This window comes from Dendrobates tinctorius, unplaced genomic scaffold (assembly GCF_039654945.1).
Source record: "Dendrobates tinctorius isolate UK_male_01 unplaced genomic scaffold, ASM3965494v1 ptg000038l, whole genome shotgun sequence".
Lineage (NCBI taxonomy): Eukaryota > Metazoa > Chordata > Amphibia > Anura > Dendrobatidae > Dendrobates > Dendrobates tinctorius.
The window spans coordinates 2,200,578-2,227,544 of record NW_027361706.1 but is presented as its reverse complement, the minus strand read 5'-3'; the positions used below and the strand labels follow the sequence as shown (position 1 = coordinate 2,227,544).

The window sequence follows — 26,967 nt, the reverse complement described above, 5'->3', positions numbered from 1 at the left end:
GCTTCCAGTATTTCCCAGCACTACCTGTCTTCCACACGGTCCAGTCTCACTAGCCAGGAGTCTGGACCACAGAATCCTCACCCTGATCCTCTTTCCTCCCACCATGGCGAGTCCCAGGAGCAGTAACGGCGTTAGGGGCAGGCAGACCAGGCAGCTGCCTAGGTTCCCCGCTAACCCAGGGGCCCCCGGGTAGCGGCACATCACGCATCCGCTATGGGGCCCGTGAGGCGGGGGGGCCCACCTGCCGCTAGTGGCGACTCCCCCCACCGCCGCCACATTGAACTATACCGGTGTCTGCATTAGTATAGAAGTTGAACCAAAGCAAATGCCGAAATTCTTAAGTGGATTCTATCACTGTGAACAAAAAAATCATACACCAATCAGATAGGAGAATGTATGCATATAAGATATGATTAATCAGAAGCTGTAAAGTGCATTTCTACAAGGACAGCTCCATGGTCTACTTCCATATTTTCACTTGCAGTACGATTAGAATATCACAATACTCCGAGCTCCTGCCCCACTGCTAAGCAGTTCAAATGCTTCATTGATTTTTTGCAGGGCTAGCTTCTTGCTTACTAAATGTTCCAGATTGTTCCTTTTGTTCATATAATCTGTAACCAGTTTTGGGATATCAGAACCCTTGTAGCCTCCAAATATAGATCCTTTCAAGGTACGCCCTGTGACAAGCAAACCTGGATGCAAACAAAGTGTGTCCTTGGGAGATGCCACACCCAACACAACAGCAACACCATTTCCACAGTAAGTACACTGGAGAGCAGTCAGCATGGTTTCAGTGCGTCCTGCACATTCAATGGCAAAATCCACTCCTCCGTTAGTTAGCTCCGTAATGACCTCATGGATGGGTTTATCATAATCCTTTGGGTTTAGGCACTCAGTGGCTCCCAGTTGTAGGGCTTTTGGATACTTATCCTTATGTGAACCTACGCCAATGATTCGTGTAGCGCTTGCATCCTTGCATCCTACAATTGCTGAACAACCAACTCCTCCCAAGCCAAAAACAGCACAACTAGAGCGCTTGGTCACCTTAGCAGTGTTGACAGCTGCACCATATCCAGTAGCAAATCCACAGCCTATAAGACAAACTTCAACAAGGGCACGGGCATCTGGGTCGCCCTCCAAGGGCTGTGGGGTACTCGGTACCGGGCCAGTGTAAGTGGGATAAGTCACAGCAGCTGTGACCCGGTCCGTGGCCCTGGGCGCCCAAATCAATGGTGGTTTGTAATATAGTTTATGTGATAGTTTGTGTCGCCACCTGTGGTGTTTGGCAAGCAAGATGGTAAGCCAACGCTGCGTGCAGATCCTCTGGGGCTGATGGTGTGTTGCAGCATAGATGGTGTAGCTCCCCACAGGTGAAGCTGTAACCCCAGGACAGTGTATAGGCGTAGGCGGTGTGAGGAATGTTGGTAGCCAGATGTAGCGGTGCTGACGGTGTTGGCGCACAACTGAATGGAAGACACCAGGGCTTGCAGTTCCAAAGCTTTACTCACAGTTCATGGTACACACTGGTGCCTGACTCCGGGGTAGAGACTCAATCAACCTCCCGGGCTAGTCAGGATTATCCTCTCCAACACTCCGCCAACATGTACCTTTCCTGAACGACTCCTCTATTGCGCCTTTTAGTGTGAAGAGCTCGAGCACCGTGGTACTCTGAAGTTCCTCCTGTCAGATGTTCCTAACAACTCTACTCGTATGGCAGACAGCTGTAGCCTCTCTTGGGGACTCCCTTCTCCGGAGTCCTGGCTCTCTATAAAGTTGCTGTTGTGCCCCAAGTCTTAGATGGGAGTAGTGCATTTACAGCCAACTACTCCACCGGTGTCTGCTGCAGAACCATAAGTGTCCATACAACCTCGGGGACCGGTCCCTGGCCTTGCGCTGAGAACCTATAGGCAGGGTTCCTCTTCCAACCCACAACTCCTCTCTGTTCTCCTACTCCTTCGTTCCGCACTAGGTTGCAGTTCTACGTCTTTCTCCTTCTGTTCCTTTTCCGTGCCAGATGGCTCAGGTCACTGAGGCAGCTGCAGCACTCCTTCCTCCATCCCTTCTTCCAGGGATCCCCACTCCTCCCGAGTGGCTCCCTTCCTTCCTTTCTGACCCTCTGTCAGACTGAACCTCCAGACTGATCTGTAATTCTAAACCTTCCCAACCTTTTATATATCTCAACTCCACCCACCTCCCAGCACATCTCGTGTTACGAAGCAAGGACCCACGAAAGGTGCGCTGCTACCCTCTAAGCATGGAGCCGCAATGTGGTCCTGCTGAACTATCCTGTGTGTGGGGTGCAGGTGTTGGAGTGTGGAAAGGAGTTCCCTACTTACCTAGGTGGTGGGGCACTACACCTTAGGAGAAGGTGCAGTACCTCTGTGGCGACTGAGCCTCAGGGGCGCCACACATCCACTTTGGCAACGCAAATGTCAGACACCACTGTGTATTCAGTAAATGTACTTGTGCATGCGTAATGATTAGTGTTGAGCTATACCACCCGATACTGAAAAATATCGTATCGGAATGGATCGGCCGATCTAAAAAAAAGTATCGGGTATCGCAGATTCCGATCCCGGAAGTCCCATTCAAGTGAATGGAACAGAAATATCGGAATTAAAAAAAACCCTTTCTTTCCCTGTAGGTTAATTCTACATGAAGAAAAACAACTAATTATAATGTAGAATGTATTGTGGGAGGTGTAGGAGACATTAAAGCCATAGAGGTTTAGCCCAATCAAATGGAATAGCAGGATTTTTTTTTTTTTTAAAGACGTTCGTAGTTACAAAGATATTGACTATGTTAAAGTCTTTAATTTTTTGTCAGATATGTATGTTTCACTACTTCCATGCTCTTTACCTTCTTTTTTACTTCTCCCACACTTTCTCCTTCATGATCCTCAGCAGCAGCATCTTTTTCATCAACTTCTTCTTCTTTTTCTTCTTTTTTTTCTTCTTTTTCTTTTTTTTTTTTACATTCTTCATATTCTTCTTATTCAACTATTACTCTTCTTCATATTCTACTTCTTCATCTTCTTCCTATTCTTCTTCATCATATTCTTATTTGTGTCAGGCATTCCTGTAGTTGTTATCTATAAAAGTTTGAAGATTACACCTTCCGTTCAGCCTGTCACAAAAGATTTACAACAGGATTTGTCCGCGTTCAGTTTGTCCTGCAGCAGCAGGCCTTTTCCAGGGGAACCACGAGGAGGAACGGACACACCCCTGTTGTGAGTTCATTTTTCCCTTCACCGTCGCTGTCTGATGAACTCCCTCTTCTGGTGAAGGAAGGTAGTGAGGCTGATTACCAAACACCTGATCTGGTAGATGATGACTGGGTAACAGGAAATTCTGACTGGTTATAAGGCAGCCGACGCCCTTCTGAGTCGCTGGTGATTTCTCTGCTGGATTCTTGGAGACCAGTCTGATTCCTGCTTCCCAAAGATAAATTTTTGCTCTGCTATTGAACTTATTAGTTTTGTTTTGTTTACCTTGTTTTTTGGAGTTCAGCCATCCCCGGTCGGGGGTGTGCTGAGTTCTATTTTTGTCTCTTGGCTCTGTCTTCAGAATTTACCTGAGTGCTGATATAGCGACTTCAGGGCCTGTTTTTCCTATCAGACGGTTGGGACATTTTTTGGTAGGGTTTTTTACGGATTGCAGACAGCAGCTTTTCTATCCTGTCCTTTTTAGTTAGCTTGGGCCCCATCGTTTGCTCAACCTATCTTTCTATCTGTGTTAGTGTTTTCATCTTGCTTCACCGTCATTATTTGTTGGGGCTGCCTATTGCTTTGGGGTCTGCTCTGGGGCAGTTTAGATTTCCCCTTTCTTTCTTTAGGCCTATTTAGTTCTCTGGCTGTGATCGAGGGGTCTAGGGCATCGTAGGAACCCCCCACGGCTACTGTTAGTTGTTGTGGATAGGATCAGGGGTCTGCAATCTGATAGCTACCAACCTCTCCGGTTTTTCTGGACTTAGCTTGTATTTTTGTTTTTTCCTCCTTCGGTGACTCATTCATAACAGAATTACCAGCCATACCGCAGATCCTAGGGTACTCAATAGCAGGAAAGAATTGTAAAAAAAAAAAGAGAGTTTGTCAGAATGTTTTTTTTTTTTTTTTTGTGTATATTTCTTCCTCTATGTCTCTGAGGCCGTAGGGGGAATTTTTTTTTTCTTTCTCAATGGAGATGAAGCAATTGTCTGATCGTGTGGAGCAGCTCACTGCTGAAGTGCGGGGAATTTCCGCCTATCTTGCTCATTCACATGCTGCTGAACCAAAGAACCCTACTCCTGATGTGTTTTTGGGGATCGGTCTAATTTTTTGAATTTTAAGAATAATTGTAAATTATTTTTTGCCTTGAAGCCTAACTCGTCGGGGAGCTCCGCGCAGCAGGTTAAAATTGTCATCTCTTTGCTGCGCGGCGATCCCCAGGATTTCTTTGAAACCTGATGATCCTATTCTTACTAATGTGGACGCATTTTTTCAAGCCTTGGGGTTGTTGTATGATGAACCTAATACTATTGATCAGGCTGAAAAGGCCCTGTTGGCATTGAGCCAGGGTCGGGATTCTGCAGAGTTGTACTGTCAAAAATTCCAAAAGTGGGCGGTCCTTACTACCTGGAATGATGGTGCCTTGGCAGCTCTCTTTCGGAAGCGTTTGTCAGAAACCGTAAAAGATACTATGGTGGTCTCTTGGCTCTGTCTTCAGAATTTACCTGAGTGCTGATATAGCGACTTCAGGGCCTGTTTTTCCTATCAGACGGTTGGGACATTTTTTGGTAGGGTTTATGGTAGGGTTTTTTACGGATTGCAGACAGCAGCTTTTCTATCCTGTCCTTTTTAGTTAGCTTAGGCCCCATCGTTTGCTCAACCTATCTTTCTATCTGTGTTAGTGTTTTCATCTTGCTTCACCGTCATTATTTGTTGGGGGCTGCCTATTGCTTTGGGGTCTGCTCTGGGGCAGTTTAGATTTCACCTTTCTTTCTTTAGGCCTATTTTGTTCTCCGGCTGTGATCGAAGGGGTCTAGGGCATCGTAGGAACCCCCCACGGCTACTGTTAGTTGTTGTGGATAGGATCAGGGGTCTGCAATCTGATAGCTACCAACCTCTCCAGTTTTTCTGGACTTAGCTTGTATTTTTGTTTTTTCCTCCTTCGGTGACTCTTTCATAACACACCCCCATACACTGCTTAGTCTTCTTCTGCTAATAAATTTGATAATATCCTTTGCTCAGATTTTTAGTCTTATGCTTAATGTTCTTCTGCTTTTGTTTTTTATGCTTCTTGGTCTTCTGTCTCTTGTTGTTCTGCATCTTGGTGGTTGTCTTCCTGTTCTTTGTCCTCTTGGTCATCTTCTTCAGGGTCATCTTTTAGGTATTCTTCTGTGTGGTCTTCAGGGTATTTGTCTTCAGGGTCATTTTCATGGAGATCCAGAGTGAGAATCAAAAACCATTTCCACAAGCTTGAACTTGGAAAAGTAGCAGAAGTTACAAGAAGGCTGAGGAACTGTCGAGAACCAGCTGACGGTACTGGAACCCGGAGTGGCAGCAGAATGAACAAGAGCCAATGGCGCAACCGTGGACCAGCTGACTGTGCTGGAACACAGTTACTAAGCAGGAGGTACCTGTGCTCCAAAGCACTACCAAGGACCAGCAGACGTTGCTGGAATTCGGATACCAAGAAGGAGGCACCTAGGCCAAAGGCACTGCCGAAAACCAGCTGACGGTGCTGGAACCCGAATGGGTAGCAGAAGCTACAATACTCAATGGAACTACCGAGAACCAGCTGACGGTGCTGGAACCCGGAGGGGCAGCAGAAGGAACAAGAGCCAATGGGACAACCGTGGAACAGCTGACGGTGCTGGAACACCGTTACTAAGCAGGAGGTACCTGTGGTCCAAAGCACTACCAAGGACCAGCAGACGTTGCTGGAACTTGGATACCGACAAAGAGGCACCTAGGCCAAAGGCTCTGCCGGGAACCAGCTGACGTTGCTGGAACCCGGATGGGTAGCAGAAGGTACCCATGATTAACAAAGTTTTGCATCCGCGAGCAGGCCGCAGTTACCGAAACCCACAGTCCTACAGGGGGTGCTTAGTCTTCTTCTGCTAATAAATTTGATAATATCCTTTGCTCAGATTTTTAGTCTTATGCTTAATGTTCTTCTGCTTTTGTTTTTTATGCTTCTTGGTCTTCTGTCTCTTGTTGTTCTGCATCTTGGTGGTTGTCTTCCAGTTCTTTGTCCTCTTGGTCATCTTCTTCAGAGTCATCTTTTAGGTATTCTTCTGTGTGGTCTTCAGGGTATTCGTCTTCAGGGTCATTTTCATGGAGATCCAGAGTGAGAATCAAAAACCATTTCCACAAGCTTGAACTTGGAAAAGTAGCAGAAGTTACAAGAAGGCTGAGGAACAGTCGAGAACCAGCTGACGGTACTGGAACCCGGAGTGGCAGCAGAATGAACAAGAGCCAATGGCACAACCGTGGACCAGCTGACTGTGCTGGAACACAGTTACTAAGCAGGAGGTACCTGTGCTCCAAAGCACTACCAAGGACCAGCAGACGTTGCTGGAACTCGGATACCAAGAAGGAGGCACCTAGGCCAAAGGCACTGCCGAAAACCAGCTGACGGTGCTGGAACCCGGATGGGTAGCAGAAGGAACAAGAGCCAATGGGACAACCGTGGAACAGCTGACGGTGCTGGAACACCGTTACTAAGCAGGAGGTACCTGTGCTCCAAAGCACTACCAAGGACCAGCAGACGTTGCTGGAACTCGGATACTGACAAGGAGGCACCTAGGCCAAAGGCTCTGCCGGGAACCAGCTGACGTTGCTGGAACCCGGATGGGTAGCAGAAGGTACCCATGATTAACAAAGTTTTGCATCCGCGAGCAGGCCGCAGTTACCGAAACCCACAGTCCTACAGGGGGTGCTTGTCCTATTGTCACTATGGAACCAGCCTTTTTTACCAGAACCCGCAGCCCAAATAGGAAGCACCGAAACTGCAGGCACCATAGACTCGGCTAACCCTACCGCAACACGACAGGACAACGTATCGGTGGCAAAGTGACGTTGACACTACCCGGAAACAGCAGGCGTGCTGTAACAAGGCTGGGCAGGAGGGAGTACCCGTGCCAAAGACACTGCCGAGAACCAGCTGACGGTGCTGGAACCCGGATGGGTAGCAGAAGCTACAATACTCAATGGAACTACCGAGAACCAGCTGACGGTGCTGGAACCAGGAGGGGCAGCAGAAGGAACAAGAGCCAATGGCCCAACCGTGGACCAGCTGACGGTGCTGCAACACGGTTTCTAAGCAGGAGTTACATGTGCTAAAAAGCACTACCAAGAACCAGCAGACGTTGCTGGAACTCGGATACCGACAAGGAGGCAACAATGCCAAAGGCTCTGCCGGGAACCAGCAGACGGTGCTGAAACCCGGATTGGTAGCAGAAGGTACCCATGATCAACAAAGTTGCAAGGCCGCGAGCAGGACGCAGTTTCCGAAACCCACAGTCCAACAGGGGGTGCTTGTCCTATTGGCACTACAGAACCAGCCTTTATTACCAGAACCCGCAGCCCACATAGAAAGCACCAAAACTGCAGGCACCATAGACTTGACAAACCCGACCGCAACACGACAGGACAACGTATCGGTGGCAAAGTTACGTTGACACTACCCGGAAACAGCAGGCATGCTGGAACCAGGCTGGGCAGGAGGGAGTACCCGTGCCAAAGACACTGCCGAGAACCAGCTGACGGTGCTGGAACCCGGATGGGTAGCAGAAGCTACAAGAGTCAATGGAACTACCGAGAACCAACTGACGGTGCTGGAACCTAGAGGGGCAGCAGAAGGAACAAGAGCCAATGGCACAACCGTGGACCAACTGACGGTGCTGGGACACGGTTTCTAAGCAGGAGTTACCTGTGCTGAAAAGCACTACCAAGAACCAGCAGACATTGCTGGAACTCGGATACCGACAAGGAGGCAACAATGCCAAAGGCTCTGCCGGGAACCAGCAGACGGTGCTGGAACCCGGATGGGTAGCAGAAGGTACCCATGATCAACAAAGTTGCAAGGCCGCGAGCAGGACGCAGTTTCCGAAACCCACAGTCCAACAGGGGGTGCTTGTCCTATTGGCACTACAGAACCAGCCTTTATTACCAGAACCCGCAGCCCACATAGAAAGCACCAAAACTGCAGGCACCATAGACTCGGCAAACCCGACCGCAACACGACAGGACAACGTATCGGTGGCAAAGTTACGTTGACACTACCCGGAAACAGGCGTGCTGGAACCAGGCTGGGCAGGAGGGAGTACCCGTGCCAAAGACACTGCCGAGAACCAGCTGACGGTGCTGGAACCCGGATGGGTAGCAGAAGCTACAAGAGTCAATGGAACTACCGAGAACCTGCTGACGGTGCTGGAACCCAGAGGGGCAGCAGAAGGAACAAGATCCAATGGCACAACCGTGGACCAGCTGACGGTGCTGGAACACGGTTTCTAAGCTGGAGTTACCTGTGCTGAAAAGCACTACCAAGAACCAGCAGACGTTGCTGGAACTCGGATACCGACAAGGAGGCAACAATGCCAAAGGCTCTGCCGGGAACCAGCAGACGGTGCTGGAACCCGGATGGGTAGCAGAAGGTACCCATGATCAACAAAGTTGCAAGGCCGCGAGCAGGACGCAGTTTCCGAAACCCACAGTCCAACAGGGGGTGCTTGTCCTATTGGCACTACAGAACCAGCCTTTATTACCAGAACCCGCAGCCCACATAGAAAGCACCAAAACTGCAGGCACCATAGACTCGGCAAACCCGACCGCAACACGACAGGACAACATATCGGTGGCAAAGTTACATTGACACTACCCGGAAACAGGCGTGCTGGAACCAGGCTGGGCAGGAGGGCGTACCCGTGCCAAAGACACTGCCGAGAACCAGCTGACGGTGCTGGAACCCGGATGGGTAGCAGAAGCTACAAGAGTCAATGGAACTACCGAGAACCAGCTGACGGTGCTGGAACCCAGAGGGGCAGCAGAAGGAACAAGAGCCAATGGCACAACCGTGGACCAGCTGACGGTGCTGGAACACGGTTTCTAAGCAGGAGGTACCTGTGCTAAAAAGCACTACCAAGGACCAGCAGACGTTGCTGGAACTCCGATACCAAGAAGGAGGCACCTAGGCCAAAGGCTCTGCCGGGAACCAGCTGACGGTGCTGGAACCAGGCTGAGCAGGAGGGAGTACCCGTGCCAAAGACACTTCTGAGCTGCAACTGGCGATGTTGGAGCCCAGGGGTCAATCATGCAGCAGGCTGAGGTCTACTTCGAGCTAGTTTTATATTGGTTGTACACAACTACTGATTTTAACCGGGCTCCACTTGGGCCTCTGGTTCTACTGTCTCTAGTATTTCCCCTGGCCTACAACCCCGCCAGTCGCCGCTCTGAAGTGGCGTGTGCACAATCCACACTTGTTCCTGTGTGACTGGGGCTCAGTCACGTCAGTTGATCCACTGATGTGTGTCCGGCAAGGTCTCCTGCTCTGTCCACATTCCGACTACTAGTAATGGGAATGGGGACAGAGCGGCAGACATTGCCGGACACACATCAGTGAATCAACTGACGTGCCTGAGCCACAGTAACACAGGAACAAGTGTGGATTGTGCACACGCCACTTCAGAGCAGCGACTGGCGGGGTTGGAGGCCAGGGGAAATACTAGAGACAGTAGAGCCAGAGGCCTAAGTGGAGCACGGTGGAAAATCAGTAGTAGTGTGATTTTGGAGGCAGCAGGAGACTTTGCCATCCACATAGCAGGGGAACAGCAGGCGTTACTGAACCCCACAGACACAGGAGCGAGTGTTTGAATCTGTGCGGACAGCACTTCCAAGCTACAACTGGCTGTGTTGTAGCCCAGGATCAATGCTCCGAGCAGGCTGAGGCCTACTTGGAGCGAGGAGAAAATGCGTTGCAGTGTGAGTTTGGAGGCAGCAGGAGACATTGCCATTCACACAGCAGGGGAACAGCTGGCATTACTGAACCCCACTAACACAGGAGCTAGTGTGTTTTGCTCTGTGAAGACGGCACTTCTGAACACCAACTGGCGTTGTAGAAGCACAGGATGAAGCATGGAGCAGGCTGAGGTCTGATGTTGTTGGCATGTGGATGGAGCAGGAGACTTTGCCGTCTACACAGCAGCGGAACAGCTGGCATTACTGAACCCCACTAACACAGGAGCTAGTGTGTTTTGCTCTGTGAAGACGGCACTTCTGAACACCAACTGGCGTTGTTGGAGCACAGGATGAGGCATGGAGCAGGCTGAGGTCTGATGTTGTTGGCATGTGGATGGAGCAGGAGACTTTGCCGTCTACACAGCAGGGGAACAGCTGGCATTACTGAACCCCACTAACACAGGAGCTAGTGTGTTTTGATCTGTGAAAACGGCACTTCTGAACACCAACTGGCGTTGTTGGAGCACAGGATGAGGCATGGAGCAGGCTGAGGTCTGATGTTGTTGGCATGTGGATGGAGCAGGAGACTTTGCTGTCTACACAGCAGGGGAACAGCTGGCATTACTGAATCCCACTAACACAGGAGCTAGTGTGTTTTGTTCTGTGAAGATGGCACTTCTGAACACCAACTGGCGTTGTTGGAGCCCAGGATGAAGCATGGAGCAGGCTGAGGCCAACTTGCAGCACGTTTTATAGAGGTTGTAGACTACTACTGATTGTAACTGTGCTCCACTTAGGCCTCAGGCTCCACTGTCTCTAGTATTTCCCCTGGCCTCCAACCCCACCAGTGACAGCTCTGAAGTGGCGTCAGCACAATCCACACTTGTTCCTATGTTACTTGGGCTCAGTCCTGTCAGTTGATCCCCTGATGTGTGTCCGGCAAGGTCTCCTGCTCTGTCCTCATTCATACTACTAGTAATGGGAATGTGGACAGACCAGGAGACTTTGCCGGACACACATCAGGGGATCAACTGACGTGACTGAGCCCCAGTAACTCAGGAAGAAGTGTGGATTGTGCAGACGCCACTTCAGAGCAGCAACTGGCGGGGTTGGAGGCCAGGGGAAATACTAGAGACAGTGGAGCCAGAGGCCTAAGTGAAGCACGGTTAAAAATCAGTAGTAGTTTGAATGTGGATGGAGCAGGAGACTTTGCAGTCCACACAGCAGGGGAGCAGCTGGCATTACTGAACCCCAATAACACAGGAGCTAGTGTTTTTCTCTGTGCAGACGACACATCTGAGCGACAACTGGCTGTGTTGAAGCCCAGGGATTATAGTTCAGGTGGTAGAAACATGAACACAACAGGAGACCTGGATACAGTTGCCAACCAATTATTTAGTCGGGAAGAGGACTGGCAAATTCTGGGGAGATCCAGGCCTTGTTCATTTTCAGAAAAGTAAGCCGGTCAACGTTATCGGAAGAAAGTCGCGTGCGACGGTCTGTTAGTACACCACCTGCGGCATTAAAGACGCGTTCCGATAATACACTGGCAACAGGGCAAGCCAGCACCTCCAATGCATACTGGCTAAGCTCTGGCCATGTATCCAGCTTAGAGACCCAAAACTTGAAGGGGGAAGAGCCATCTGGGAGTACACTCACAGGGCAAGACATGTAGTCTGTCACCATCTGATGGAAACGTTGCCTCCTGCTGACTGGAGCCGTCAGTGATGGTGTAGACAATTGTGGCGGACACACTAAACTTTGCCACATTTGGGCCATAGTGGCCTTGCTTTGTGCTGAGGCTCTGCCTCTGCTCCCTCTTTGTGCCGAGTTTCCTCCACTGGCTCGACGCACAGAGGTGCTTTGTAAAGCACTAGCACCACTGCTGTCGGGTGGAATGGAAAACATGATGGACTGCACCAGTGTGTCTTGGTACTCCCGCAGTTTACACTCCCGGTTCAACGTTGGTGTGAGGGTTTGCAAGTTGTCCCGGTAGCGAGGATCTAGGAGGGTGTACACCCAATAATCAGCCGTATAGAGAATGTGGGCGATGCGACGGTCGTTTCTCAGGCACTGCAGCATGAAGTCAACCATGTGCTGAAGACTCCCAACTGCCAAAGAACCGCTGTCCCCTGCTTGAGGCGTGATCTCTGCCTGCTCTGCATCTCCCCACCCTCGCTGTACATACTGATTAGAGCTTTGCGTACCTCCCCCCTCTGGAGAGATGTCTTCCTCCTCCATCGACTCCTCCTCATCCGCCTCACAAAGTGTCCCCTGCCTAGGCCTTTGTGAGGAAGCACGTGGCGCAGACTGTCCAGTAGCAGATGGCATTTGGGACTCCTCATCCTCCACCTCTTCCAAAACCTCATCCCTTAGTGCTTGCAGTGTTTTTTGAAGCAGACAGATAAGGGGGACAGTCATGCTGACTAGTGCATCATCTGCACTCGCCATCCGCGTGGAATCATCGAAGGCACGCAAAACGAGGCAGATGTCCTTCATAGAGGCCCAGTCAGTGTTGCTGAAGTGTGACCGGCGCACAGTGCGACTTGTTTGCGCCTGATGCAGCTGGTACTCCATGACTGCTGCCTGCTGCTCACACAACCGCTCCAACATATGTAACGTAGAATTCCACCTGGTGGGTAAGTCACATATGATGCGATGTTCCGGAAGGCGTAATCGGCGCTGCAGAGCAGCAAGGCGCGACCTTGCCGTGCTGGAACGCTGCAAGTGAGCGCACTCTATGCGGACCTTGTGCAGCAGTGCATCAAGATCCGGATAGTCGCTCAGAAAGCTCTGCACGACCAAGTTGAGCACATGTGCCAGACATGGGATGTGAGTGAGGTTGCAAAGGCCAAGAGCTGCCACCAGATTTCGGCCATTGTCACACACTACCAAGCCCGGCTGGAGATTCGCTGGCAGAAACCACACGTCGCTCTCCTGCTTGATGGCATTCCAGAGCTCCTGCGCTGTGTGGCTTCGATTCCCCAAAGAAATTAATTTCAGTACGGCCTGTTGACGTTTGGCCACGGCTGTGCTCATATCGGTCATAACAGGCTCCTGCTGCGCTGTTTCAGAGGAACTTGAGTAGGAGGAGGAGTCAATGTGTACAGACTGGATTCCTGCAATCCGTGGAGTTGGCAGAACACGTACAGCGCCACTCTCCAGATCTGTACCCGGCTCAGCAACATTGACCCAATGGGCAGTGAGGGAAAGGTATCGTGTCCCTGTCCATGGTTACTGGTCCACGCATCGGTGGTCAGGTGGACCTTGCTACTGACGGCGTTTAGTAGCGCATGTTTTATGTTTGCCTCCACATGTTTCTGCAGGGCAGGGACGGCTCGCCTGCTGAAATAAAAGCGGCTGGGCACCGTGTATTGTGGGACCGCCAATGCCATGAAGTCCCGGAAGGTGTCAGTCTCCACCAGCCTGAATGACAGCATTTCAAGTGCCAGTAGTTTGGCAATGCCAGCATTCAGAGCCTGTGCTCGGGGATGGTTTGCCGAGTATGGTCACCTTTCTCCCATGCCTGTGCTACCGATGGCTGTCGAGTGGCCTGGGAGTGTGAGGATGACTTGGAATGTGGTGCTGTGGGTGGAATGTCACAGGGTCTCCGGACAACAGTGCCAGAGGTTCTTCTTTGGCGATCCTGTGAGGAAGCCGAACCAGCTGTGTGTGAGCTGGAGGAAGAGGCCCCAACACGAGCTGAAGAGGTGGTAGGTGGTGCTGTACGTTGGCCTACGTCTTCAGTGTGTCTGTGTAACTCCACCTCGTGCTTGGTCCGCACATGTTTCCACATATTAGTGGTATTGAGGTTGCTGACATTTTTCCCTCTTTTGATTCTCTGATGACACAGCTTGCATTTGACAAAGCAAATGTCATCTGCAACTGTGTCAAAAAAGGACCACGCACTGCAAGTCTTGGGAGCGCCCGTTTTGCCTTTACCGCAGCAGTGGGGTACGGTGAGGTCCTACAAAGCTGCGCATAAAGGACTGTTGCCTGCTAAAACTGGGGGATGCTGACTCACTGGTGCCAACAGCAGGCACAGACTCCCCACGTCCTCTCCCTGCAGAATCCCCACGTCCTCTCCCTGCAGAATCCCCACGTCCTCTCCCTGCTGAAACTCCACGCCCACGTGCCTTACTCCCTGCCTTTTTCATCTTGCTAGACTGAGAAAGATAGGCAGAAAAGTACAAAGGGGGGCCTTATTGTGCTTATTCCTGAACAGCTGGTTACAGGTATAAGAAACACTAATTTTATGAAGTGTGTGTATCGACTACACTTTAATGGGAGCTAATGTGGCCTACACAACTTTCAACTGTAGTGTTTGGTGAACTTTGCTGTTTTTTTGGGGGGGAAAAAAAAATAAAATGATGTGATCAAAGATTTGAAAGTGAGAGTATCACCAACTTTCTGGAGCTATTACAATGCAGGCAGGTAACCTACAATGCAAAAGATGAGGCTCCAAAAAATTTGGGTAATACTAATCTGGCTGCAGCTGAAGGGCACAAGCCAGAAAAAAGGCTCCTCTACTCCTATATAGTGTTTGCAACCAACCAATGTAGATGGATATGGATGGATGCACACTAATAGGAGAAGAAAAAATGAGCTGCAATTAAAGAAAAATATGTGCGAGGCAGTGACGCACGCTGAGCAGCCTACAACCAGACGTAGCTGCCGGACACACTACTCAGCGTGAGCTGCACTCACACACAGTCAGAGACCTCTCAGACAGCCGTGAACAGTGCAGCTAAGTGGGCACTAGCACTGACAGGCTGCAGAAAGGCTCCGCTGTGTACTCCTAGAGTGTTTGCAACCACCATATATGGATACGGATGGATGCACACTAATAGGAGAAAAAATGAGCTGCAATAAAAGAAAAATGTGTGAGGCAGTGACACGCTGAGCAGCCTACAACCAGACGTAGCTGCAGGACACACTACTCAGCGTGAGCTGCACTCACACACAGTCAGAGACCTCTCAGACAGCCGTGAATAGTGCAGCTAAGTGGGCACTAGCACTGAAAGGCTGCAGAAAGGCTCCGCTGTCTACTACTAGTGTTTGCAACCAACGTATATTGATACGGATGGAAGCACACTAGATAGAATTTTTTAAAAATAAGCAGCTCAAAAAGAAAAATATGTATGAGGCAGCAGTGAGGCACGCTGGGCGGCCTACAACCAGACGTGGCTGCAGGACCCACTCCACAGCGTGAGCTGCACTCACACAGCCCTTGCAGACAGCTGTGAACACTGCTGCTAGGGAAAAGAAAGCTACAGTGGTGGTTTATGTAGCCTGGGTAAAGCACAATATTGTTTTGAGAATCGCTATTTCTAACTGTCCCTCACAGTCTTCAACAGTAGCCTGTCCCTAACTGAATTCACAGCCGAGTGACCAGAAATGGCGGCGGCTTTTATAGTGCATCATGACATCATTTCAGCAGCCAATCACAGCCATGCCAATAGTTTACATGCCTAACAGGATGTGCCCACACTTCTGAGGATTCCCATTGGCTGAATCAAAGCGAGCGGGCTGATAGCATTATGGGAACTTCCCATTCCGTTATCCGATACGAAAAAAGTATCGGAAGTCAGTATCGGAATTCCGATACAGCTAATATCGGCCGATACCCGATACTTGCGGTATCGGAAAGCTCAACACTAGTAATGATAAATCGCTTTCCCTTTACAGGTAAATCTGCTTGTACCATCATCCATCAGTCCTGATTGAGCTCCAAATGCAAACTCTAATTTTTTGCAGATGTTACTGTGTGGGCCATCGCAAGCTCTGCACGATTTCTTTTGACTTCATGAGCAAACAAGCAACACCATTTCCACAGTAAGTACACTGGAGAGCAGTCAGCATGGTTTCAGTGCGTCCTGCACATTCAACGGCAAAATCCACTCCTCCATTAGTTAGCTCAGTAATGACCTCATGAATGGGTTTATCGTAAACCTTTGGGTTTAGGCACTCAGTGGCTCCCAGTTGTAAGGCTTTTGGATACTTATCCTTATGTGAACCTACTCCAATGATTCGTGTAGCGCTTGCATCCTTGCATCCTACAATTGATGAAAAACCAACTCCTCCCAAGCCAAAAACAGCACAACTAGAGCGCTTGGTCACCTTAGCAGTGTTGACAGCTGCACCATATCCAGTAGAAAATCCACAGCCTATAAGACAAACTTCAACAAGGGCACGGGCATCCACTTTGGCAACGTAAATGTCAGACACCACAGTGTATTCAATGAATGTACTTGTGCATGCGTAATGATAAATCGCTTTGCCTTTACAGGTAAATCTGCTTGCACCATCATCCATCAGTCCTGATTGAGCTCCAAATGCAAACTCTAATTTTTTGCAGATGTTACTGTGTTGGCCATCGCAAGCTCTGCACGATTTATTCTGACTTCATGAGCCTTTGGAGGAGCTACTTCAATATCTTCAATGCTGAGGGGCTTGCATGGTTCCCAGGCAATAGCGGCCTTGCATTTAATAGCCTTTCCTGCGGTGCTCATGGTGGTTCCGGTTCAAAGCAATGATGGAGGAGAGAGCGTCAGCTGATGCCTCCTCTCCCATCATTCCCCTCTGCCTCTGACACTGCGGGTGTGTGATGACATCATCGCACACTCACTGTGTGCCAGGCAGTGCAGCCGTTGAGACAGGAGCCCCCTGAGGAAGCGACGAAATATCAAGCGAAACGTGCGTTGGGGAACGTGGTCACAGCACGGGCAGTCATTATGGGTAATTAACCTCTTCATTCTTTACTTAGTCATGTAGCGGTCTTTGCATACGTAATGTATACATAAATATATTTATTGTTGATACTGTGGTAATTGCAGGTACGCAGGATGCAGTGACGAGTCGCGAGACAATTTGGTGCTTTCTATAATAACTTTTATAAGACTAGAGGGAACTTTCCTCAGTCACGGCTTGATCACCAAAAGCGGTAATGGAGCGCCGACACCAGGGCCTAGCGGGGTACTCGGTATCGGACCCGTTGATCTCAATGGGAGTGTCACGGAAGCTGTGACCCGGTCCGTGGCCCTGGGGCTCCATGGCAAAAAAGGGGGTGAATGAACAATGAAATAAAGTTTATGAATAGTTTGTGACGCCATCTGTGGTGTTCGGCAAGTGAGGTGTTAGACCGACGCTGCATGCAGATCCTCTGGGACTGGTGGTGGGTTGCAGCCAAGATGGTGAAGCTCCCCACAGGTGGAGCCGTAGTCCCAGGGCAGTGTAGATGTAGCAATGGAGGAGAGGCACAGGCGGTGTAGAGGCCGTTGCCCAGATGTAGCTTTGCAGGGTGTAGTGATGCGGGAATAAGTGGAGGACACCAGGGCATGTAGTTCCAAAGCTTTACTCACAGTCTGCAGTTCACACAGATGCCTGCCTCCGTGCTGTGTCCTCCGGGTCCTGGGCTCAGTCAACCTCCAGGCAAGATAGGATGCTCCCTTCGAACACTCCGCCTACATGTACCTTTCTGAATGTCTCCTCTATAGCGCCTTTTACTGAAGTACTCCTAGTACTGAGTTACACTGGAGTGCCTCCTGACAGATGTTCCCAAGAACTCTACTTGTACAGCAGACAGCTGTAGCCTGCTTCGGGGACGCCTTACTCCTGAGTCCCAGCTCACTATCCAAGTTGCTGTTGTGCCCCCAAGTCTTAGATGGGAGTAGCTCACTACTCCACCGGTGTCTGCTGCAGAGCCTTCAGTATCCATACAACCTCGGGGACCGGGCCCCGGCCTTGCGTTTAGAACTTCTAGGCAGGGTTCTCCTCTAACCAACGTCCTCTCTGTTCCATTTTTCTCCTTCATTCTGTACTAATCCCTCTCTCTCATAGAAGGTCAGGTTTCAGTCCAATGTCTTTCTCCTTTCCTTTCCTGTGCCAGCTGGCTCAGATCACTGAGGCAGCTGCAGCACTCCTTCCTCCATCCCTCTTCCAGGAATCCTCACTCCTCTCCGAGTGACTCTCTCTCTCTCTCGCTGACTGACTGACTAACTAACTCTTCCTGCTCTTTATGTAGTCTAAACTCCACCCGCCTCCCAGCACGTTTCGTGTTCCAAGCAGGGAACCACCAAAGGTGCTCTGCTACCCTCTAAGCAAGGAGCCGCAATGTGGCTTTGCTGAACTACCATGTTGTGTGGGATGCGAGTGTTGCAGCGTGGTCAGGAGTTCTCACCTTACCTGGATGGTGGGGCACCACACCTCAGGAGGAGGTGCAGTACCTCTGTGGCGACTGAAGCCTCAGGGGTGCCACAGTAACACGGGTTGCCCTCGCAGGGGCTCTAAAACAAGCAAACACAAACGGGTAGAACATGACTACTTCCGGCAATAGCCGGTCACTATAGGGCCGCGGTATGGCTGACTACGGGTCTGTAAATATATTGTCAACTTAGCCGTCCAGGCGTCCCTTGCCATTCGGGATGGTGGTCTTTCGGCGTAGTAGTCGCTGGGCCCAGTTGCTGAGGCGTTGGCGTAGTCTTCGCACGCTCCAGCGCTCTGATGACACTGGAGCCCCACAGGCCCCGGCTGAGTCCTTGGACGGATGGGCCGCAGTTCCCAGACTGGGGCAAGTGGCAGCGATGTAGGGTGGCGAATCACAGACCACCCGCGCAGCTAACGGCTGCGACGGGGAGTCCACGGCCAGCAGAGGCTCGGCCCCTGCTGCGAACCGGTGCGGGACAGTGGTGGCCGGCGGCGGCACTGTACTTGCCGCGAACACTGGTGAGAGCAGGGCGACTGCGGGTGGCGGGTAACAGGTCGCTGCTGCGGGGTGGAGCGAGATGGCAGCGGCCGCGGGTAGGCTGCAGCCGCGGGCTGGAGCGGGGCAGCAAATCTCGGATGATCGCCCTGCCACCGTCCCTCTGGAGTCCTCAGTCGGCATCTTCCCTGGCACTGGTAGGTCGCTCTATCTTGCAGTCGCTCCCACAGTCTCCTGCTGCCTCTGTCACAGTCTGCTGACTCATCGTCCCGGGGATTCCCCGCCTCCTTTATATTGTTCCCTCCCCCAGCCCATCTGTCTGTCACAACAGCCTGTCCACGAACTCTGTCCCCCGGGGACAGTTTCCCCCGGAACCCAGATGATGGCTCCCTTGGTTCCGGTCCGGACACTCGACGGGGGCCATTCCTCCCACACTACCATGGTGATGTTTATGATTTAGGGGCACTTGTTCAGCATACCATTGCACTGCATGGTTGGCTATATGAGCCTCCTGATACTGAGTGAATCAGCTGCCTGATGTTTACATTAACTCTTTCTATTACTATTGGTTTGACATAGGTTATTTTTTGCTCTGTCCTGCTATTATGTTCTGCTCATAGTCTGTGGCCATCAGTCTTGTGGATCATGTGTATTCATACATACTAATTGACATATGATATATTTTATTGTACATTTTACTATTTATGTAATTGATGAACTTCTGTATTAATAAATACTTATTTTTCGTTGTATATGGTAAACTCATTTTTTTCTCTGTATTTTCTGATATGTATCTGAGTTTATATACATGAAATTTTCTTGACTTTGTGCTGGTACTTTTTATGTTTATGTAGGAGCCAGACGGGAGCAGCGCATGGCACGAGGAGAGGTGAAAATTGTGGAGTTTTTTAATATATCAGTGAGTTCTGGACTGTGGGGCCATTCTCGGGGGGGGGGATGTGGACTGTGTTATATATTATGTGGGCTGTGTTATATTCTATGTGGACTGTGTTATATATTATGCGGGCTGTGTTATATTCTATGTGGCTGTGTTATATATTATGTGGCTGTGTTATATACTATGTGGACTGTGTTATTTACTATGTGGGCTGTGTTATATATTATGTGGCCTGTGTTATATACTATGTGGCTGTGTTATATTCTATGTGGCTGTGTTATATACTATGTGGACTGTGTTATTTACTATGTGGGCTGTGTTATATATTATGTGGCCTGTGTTATATACTATGTGGCTGTGTTATATTCTATGTGGCTGTGTTATATACTATGTGGACTGTGTTATTTACTATGTGGGCTGTGTTATATATTATGTGGCCTGTGTTATATACTATGTGGCTGTGTTATATACTATGTGGCTGTGTTATATTCTATGTGGGCTGTGTTATATTCTATGTGGCTGTGTTATATACTATGTGGCTGTGTTATATACTATTTGGCTGTGTTATATACTATGTGGACTGTGTTATTTACTATGTGGACTGTGTTATATATTATGTGGCCTGTGTTATATACTATGTGGGCTGTGTTATATACTATGTGGCTGTGTTATATACCATGTGGCTGTGTTATATTCTATGTGGCTGTGTTATATACTTTGTGGCTGTGTTATATACTATGTGGCTGTGTTATATACTATGTGGGCTGTGTTATATACTATGTGGGCTGTGTTATATACTATGTGGCTGTGTTATATACTATGTGGCTGTGTTATATACTATGTGGGAAGTGTTACATATTATGTGGACTGTGTTATATACTATGTGGGCTGTGTTATATACTATGTGGGCTGTGTTATATACTATGTGGCCTGTGTTATATACTATGTGGGCTGTGTTATATACTATGTGGCCTGTGTTATATACTATGTGGGCTGTGTTATATACTATGTGGACTGTGTTATATACTATGTAGGCTGTGTTATATACTATGTGGCCTGTGTTATATACTATGTGGCCTGTGTTATATACTATGTGGCCTGTGTTATATACTATGTGGCTGTGTTATACACTATACTATGTGGCTGTGTTATATACTATGTGGGCTGTGTTTTATACTATGTGGCTGTGTTGTATACTATTTGGGCTGTGTTATATTCTATGTGGCCTGTGTTATACAGTATACTATGTGGCTGTGTTATATACTATGTGGATTGTGCTATATACTATGTGGCTGTGTTATATACTATGTGGGCTGTGTTATATACTATGTGGCTGTGTTATATACTATGTGGGCTGTGTTATATATTATGTGGGCTGTATTATATTCTATGTGGGCTGTGTTATATTCTATGTGGCTGTGTTATATACTAAGTGGGCTGTGTTATATACTATGTGGACTGTGTTATATACTATGTGGACTGTGTTATATACTATGTGGTTGTGTTACATACTTTATAGGCTATGTTATATGTTATGTGGCCTGTGTTATATACTATGTGACTGTGTTATAAAGTATACTATGTTGGTGGGTTATATACTATGTGGCTGTGTTATATACTATGCGGACTGTGTTATATACTATGTGGCTGTGTTATATACTATGTGGGCTGTGTTATATACTATGTGGGCTGTGTTATATACTATGTGGACTGTGTTATATACTATGTGGCTGTGTTATATACTATGTGGACTGTGTTATATGGGATTTGGATGTTTAGCCCCCCGCAGTTCGCCCCCAGCAGTTCGCCCCCGCACATTTCGCCCCCAGCATTTTGCCCCCAGGGTGTTTCGACCCCGCACATTTCACCCCCGCACATTTCGCCCCATACCCAAGGAGCTGCAGCTGTGACAGGTAAGTATGTCAGTTTTTTTGTGTTCTAGGGTGATAATACCCCTTTAAGGCCAGCCAGATGAGACACTGGGTGAGCTGCTGAAAAGGCAGCCACAGGAATCCCCAGCAATTGGGGTCCTGTATATTTTACCCTCAGGTATGTTCAGCCCTAGATGTTTTGTTCCCTGCATGTTGACCCCAAAAGCTGAGGGTGAAACATCAGGGGTCAACATGCTAGGGGCGAAACATCAGATGGCGACCCATCCAGGGACAAAATGCTGTAGGTGAAACATCCGGGGGCGAAACATCCAGGGGCGAAACGCTGGGGGCGAAATGTGCGGTGGCGAAACATCCTGGGGGCCAAATGCTGGGGGCAAAATGTACCTGGGGCGAACTGCTGGAGGCAAATTGCTGGGGGCGAAGCTTCCTATAACCGCTCTTAATAGGGTGCATTTCCTGGAGTTGGACAATGCATTATTCTGCACATTGCTTCCTTCTAGAATTCCTGCCCATGATAAGGAGATTAAAGATTTTCTCTATTTCCTATTTTCAGTAACAAAACAAAGGTTAGGAAGAAGATGAGCTGATGGAAATAATAAGTGATGACCCAGGTAAGTACAATAATGTGGGTCTATAAAAAAAAAAGCAAATGAACTGCATATTTTTTTTTACTGCTTAAAGGGTAGGAGAACTTATTTTTTGGATAGAGGAAAAAACGATTGTACCGTGATGGAAAAAGCGGACACATTGACCAAAAATGGATGAAAATTTTCTCTTTGCATGCAAAAACAACCCCAAAACATCTGAATGAGGCCTAAAGGTACTGCCACACTTAGCGATGTACCAGCGATCCCGACCAGCGATATGACGCGGTCAGGATCGCTGGTGCATCGCTAAGTGGTCGCTAGTGAGCTGCCACACTGGCAGATCTCACCAGCGACATCGCTGGGGACGGGGGTCGCTACTTACCTGTCACACCAGGCGATCCTGCATCCTCCCGCCCGGCTCCACGCGTCGCTCGTCGTCACAACAGGAAGCTGACGACGAGAAGCGGTCCTGAACGTTCTCGCGCGATCAGCGATAACCAGGGGGGGAGCGGGTTGTAGGTAAGTATCACACACAGCGATATCGCTAGCAATATCGCTATAACGTCACAAGTTATAGCGATATTGCTAGCGATATCGCTTAGTGTGACAGTACCTTTACTAATTTTGAGTTGGCCTCCTCCATTACACCCAAAGAAATAATTACATTATCTTCTCCTGTTTTTCACAAACAGAGCGTCTCTTCAATATCAGAAAAGAGGAAATAGTGGACTGGGTAAGGTCAGTGGAAGGCTGAAAGAGACGAAGAAAGAATACAATCAAGATTTATAGACAACATTATTATTATTATTATTATTATTATTATACAATTTATAGCGCCATTTATCCATGGCGCTTTACATGTGAAAAGGGGCAAATATAGACAAGTACAATAAACATGAGCAGTACAAGACACACATAAGTACAAAAGGAGAGAGGACCCTGCCCGCAAGGGCTCACAGTCTACAGGGTTGGGTGAGGATACACTAGGAGAGGGTAGAGCTGGTTGTGCGGCGGATCAGTAGACTGTGGGTCACTGCAGGTTATAGGTTTGTCGGAAGAGCTGGGTCTTCAGGTTCTTTTTGAAGGTTTCCATGGTAGGCGAGAGTCTGATGTGTAGGGGGAGGGAATTCCAGAGAATCGGGGAAGCACAGGAGAAGTCTTGTATGCGGTTGTGGGAAGAAGAGATAAGAGGAGAGTAGAGAAGGAGATCTTGAGAGGATCGAAGGTTGCATGCTGGTAGGTACCGGGAGACCATGTCACAGATATAAGGAGGAGACAGGCTGTGGGTGGCTTTGTATATCATAGTTAGGGTTTTGAACTGGAGCCTCTGCACAATAGGAAGCCAATGAAGGGCTTGGCATAGGGGAGAGGCTGGGGAATAACGGGGAGACAGGTGGATTAGTCGTGCAGCAGAATGTAGGATGGATTGGAGTGGTGCCAGAGTGCTAGAGGGGAGGCCAGAGAGTAGGAGGTTGCAGTAGTCAAGGCCGGAGATGATAAGGGCATGCACTAGTGTTTTTGCGGTGTCATGGTCAAGGAATGCACGGATCCGGGAAATATTTTTGAGATTGCGACAGCAGGAGGTTAGGGTTTGGATAAGTGGCTTGAAAGCGAGGGCAGAGTCGAGGATCACCCCGAGGCACCGAGCATGCGGGACTGGGGAAAGTGAGCAACCATTGACATTGATGGATAAGTCTGGTGGAGGGGTAGAGTGAGATGGGGGAAAGATTATGAATTCTGTTTTGTCCATGTTCAGTTTTAGAAAGCGAGCAGAGAAGAAAGCTGAAATAGCGGACAGACATTGTGGGATTTTGGTCAGTAAGGAGGTGAGGTCAGGTCCAGATAGGTAGATCTGCGTGTCATCGGCATAGAGATGATACTGCAAGCTGTGGACTTCTATGAGCTGTCCCAGGCCAAAGTTGTAGATGGAGAAGAGTAGGGGTCCTAGAACTGAGCCTTGAGGAACACTGACAGAGAATGGGAAAGGTGAGGAGGTGGTGTGGGAGAGGGAGACACAGAATGATCAGTCTGTTAGATATGATGAGATCCAGGATAGGGCCAAGCCTGTGATGCCCAGAGATGAGAGAATCTGGAGCAGGAGGGAATGGTCCACAGTGTCGAAGGCAGAAGACAGGTCCAGGAGAAGAAGGACTGAGTATTGTCGCTTGCTCTTGGCGGTTAGTAGGTCGTTGGTGACTTTAGTTATGGCAGTTTCAGTTGAGTGGTGCAGTCGGAAGCCTGATTGTAAGCGGTCAAAGAGGGAGCAGGAGGAGAGGTGGGAGGACAGTTCAAGATGGACAACATCAACAATATCATCATTACCACCAGTGAGATCATCACTACCATCATCATCATTACCACCAGTGAGCTCATCACTACCATCATCATCATTACCACCAGTGAGATCATCACTACCATCATCATCAATACCACCAGTGAACGGTTTTGTCAGCAGATCATCAGTATTCTCACAAATAAATCTAAAGAGAATAGAACATCAGAAAGTTTCCTGAATGCAAAAAACTTTCTTAAAAATAAAAGCAGAAAATGTGATAGTTTCACATTTATACCTGTACTTACTGTGACAAATGTTGTCTGTGTAATCATATTATAATATTTATTGCCCCCAATTTTTTTTAACTCTCAACTTTTTTTTTTATTTCAGTCTTTGACATATACCCTTCACTTTTCTACTGTTGGGATATGGGTATTTTTTCCTTAAAATTCATGTATTTGGGGCTAAAAATCATTTTTTCAACTAGGTTTTATTAATGAACTTTACACCAAATGAGATGTCCCTTTTCAGAGATTCCTTGACGAGGTGGGTTGGGTTGATCTTTGAGGGATGCGTCCGCCATGCAGGGTCGGTTTTAGACAAAGTGGGGCCCTTGGCAAAAGCTTAAAGTGGGTCTGCAAATGCTCACATATCGCTCCATCACTCAGAAACATTTCTGTTGTATTTACTTGCGCTGAGTTCAGGCCGCTAAACGAGCCCGATCGACAATATTGAAGTCATTCAACGCTTGTTTCCTGGAATTTTTAGGGTCTCTGCACACGTTCAGTAATCGGCAGCGATTTGTATGCAGCGCATGTCCGCTACGTCCATAGTGTTGCCAGCTATTGAATGCAGGTGATTCTGAATGTGTCCATTGAACTGTGCGGAATTAAACCTTCAAATACATTGTACGGGTGAGATTTATCTTACGGAGGCTTGTGTCTCTGCAAGATAAATAGACATGCTGCGAACTGGAGAGACACGCCACATGTCCATCTCTGGGTGATCCGTGGGCATCGGTGCACGCACAGTAGGGATGGGATTTCTTGAAATCCCATCCGCTCTGCTGTAACATCTGGATGCTGCACAGGTACGCAGCATCCAACCCACATCATTTACTGACCGTATGCACCTACCCTTACTCTGGCTGAGGGAGAATGATTGGTGCAGATAGTCCTTGATACTGTATAATGCAGGTCCCATATAGTACATATAGTAAAATGTGCTCCCATGGTCCTTGATAGAGTATACTGCAACCCCCTCAGAGTATAAAGCAGCCCCTCAGAGTATAATGCGGCCCCCCACAAACACACACACATAGTGCAGCCCTCACACACAGTATAATGCAGAACCCACACCCACAGTATTATGCAGCCCCTTCAGAGAATAATGCAGCTCCCTCAGAGTATAATGCAGCCCTTTCAGATTATAATACAGCCCCCCCACACACACAGTATAATGTAGACCCCCAGAGTATAAAGCAGCCCCCTCAGAGTATAATGCAGCCCCACACACACAGTATAATTCATCCCCCCACAAACACACACAAAGTATAGTGCAGCCCCCACACACAGTATAATGCAGCCCCCCACACAGTATAATGCAGCCCCCACACACAGTTTAATGCAGCCCCCACACATACAAAGTATAGTGCAGTCCCCCAAACACACAGTATAGTGCAGTCCCCCCACACACACAGAATAGTGCAGGCACACAAAAAAACAGTATAGTGCATTCTCCCCACACACAGTATAATGCAGACAACACAGTATAGTGCAGTCCCCCACACACAGTATAGTACAGCAGACAAACACACACCAAAGTATAGTGCAGTCCCCCCATACACATTATAGTTCAGCAGACATACACAACACAGTATAGTGCAGCCCCCTACACACAGTATAGTGCAGACAACACAGTATAGTGCAGTCAACCCCACACACAGTATTGTACAGCAGATATACACACTCCAAAGTATAGTGCAGTCCCTCCATACACACTATAGTGCAGCAGACATACACAACACAGTATAGTGGAGGCCCCCCACACACAGTATAGTGCATACAACACACTATAGTGCAGTCCCCCCACACACAGTATAGTACAGCAGACACACACACACACCAAAGTATAGTGCAGTCCCCCCATACACACTATAGTTCAGCAGACATACACAACACAGTATAGTGCAGTCCCCCCATACACACTATAGTTCAGCAGACATACACAACACAGTATAGTGCAGTCCCCCCATACACAGAATAGTACAGCAGACACACACACACAGTACTTACCTGCTGCTCTCGCTTCTGCATACTGCAGAGCTTCTCAGCTTCAAATCAGCTCCCCTGTTGGTACATGCTGAGTCAGAGGCGAGTGATGGGAGAGGGAGCATCACATGATGCTCTCTCCTTCATTACTGCTTTCAACTGTATCGGCATCTATAATTTGATATGATTATTAACAGGTTGGCTTAAGATTATTTCAAGGTTTTCTATGGGTCTGATCACTTTGATAATGGCTACAGTAACGAGGCGTACGGAGCGGAGTCGCATGTGTACGAGGTGTACGGAGCGGAGCCACGTATGTATGAGGTGGATGGAGCGGAGCCGTGTGTGTACGAGGTGTATTAAGTTTGAAAGGAATGGCGCCCGCCAGCTCAAATTTTTTTTAT

General features: G+C 48.7%; 1 protein-coding gene and 1 long non-coding RNA gene across 2 annotated transcripts in view; one reads left to right on the top strand and one right to left on the bottom strand.

The window, feature by feature from the left end:
* Nucleotides 1-26,967, top strand: part of LOC141088338 (uncharacterized) — a 75,983-nt gene that overhangs the window by 18,393 nt on the left and 30,623 nt on the right. The window lies entirely within an intron of this gene.
* On the bottom strand, nucleotides 490-26,608 carry LOC141088148 (NADP-dependent alcohol dehydrogenase-like). Its single transcript, XM_073574079.1, has 5 exons — nucleotides 26,588-26,608; nucleotides 22,683-22,768; nucleotides 15,613-15,742; nucleotides 2,414-2,488; nucleotides 490-1,137 (listed from the first exon to the last, which is right to left on the bottom strand). The coding sequence occupies exons 1-5, from the start codon at nucleotides 26,606-26,608 to the stop codon at nucleotides 490-492; spliced, it is 960 nt and encodes a 319-aa protein (XP_073430180.1).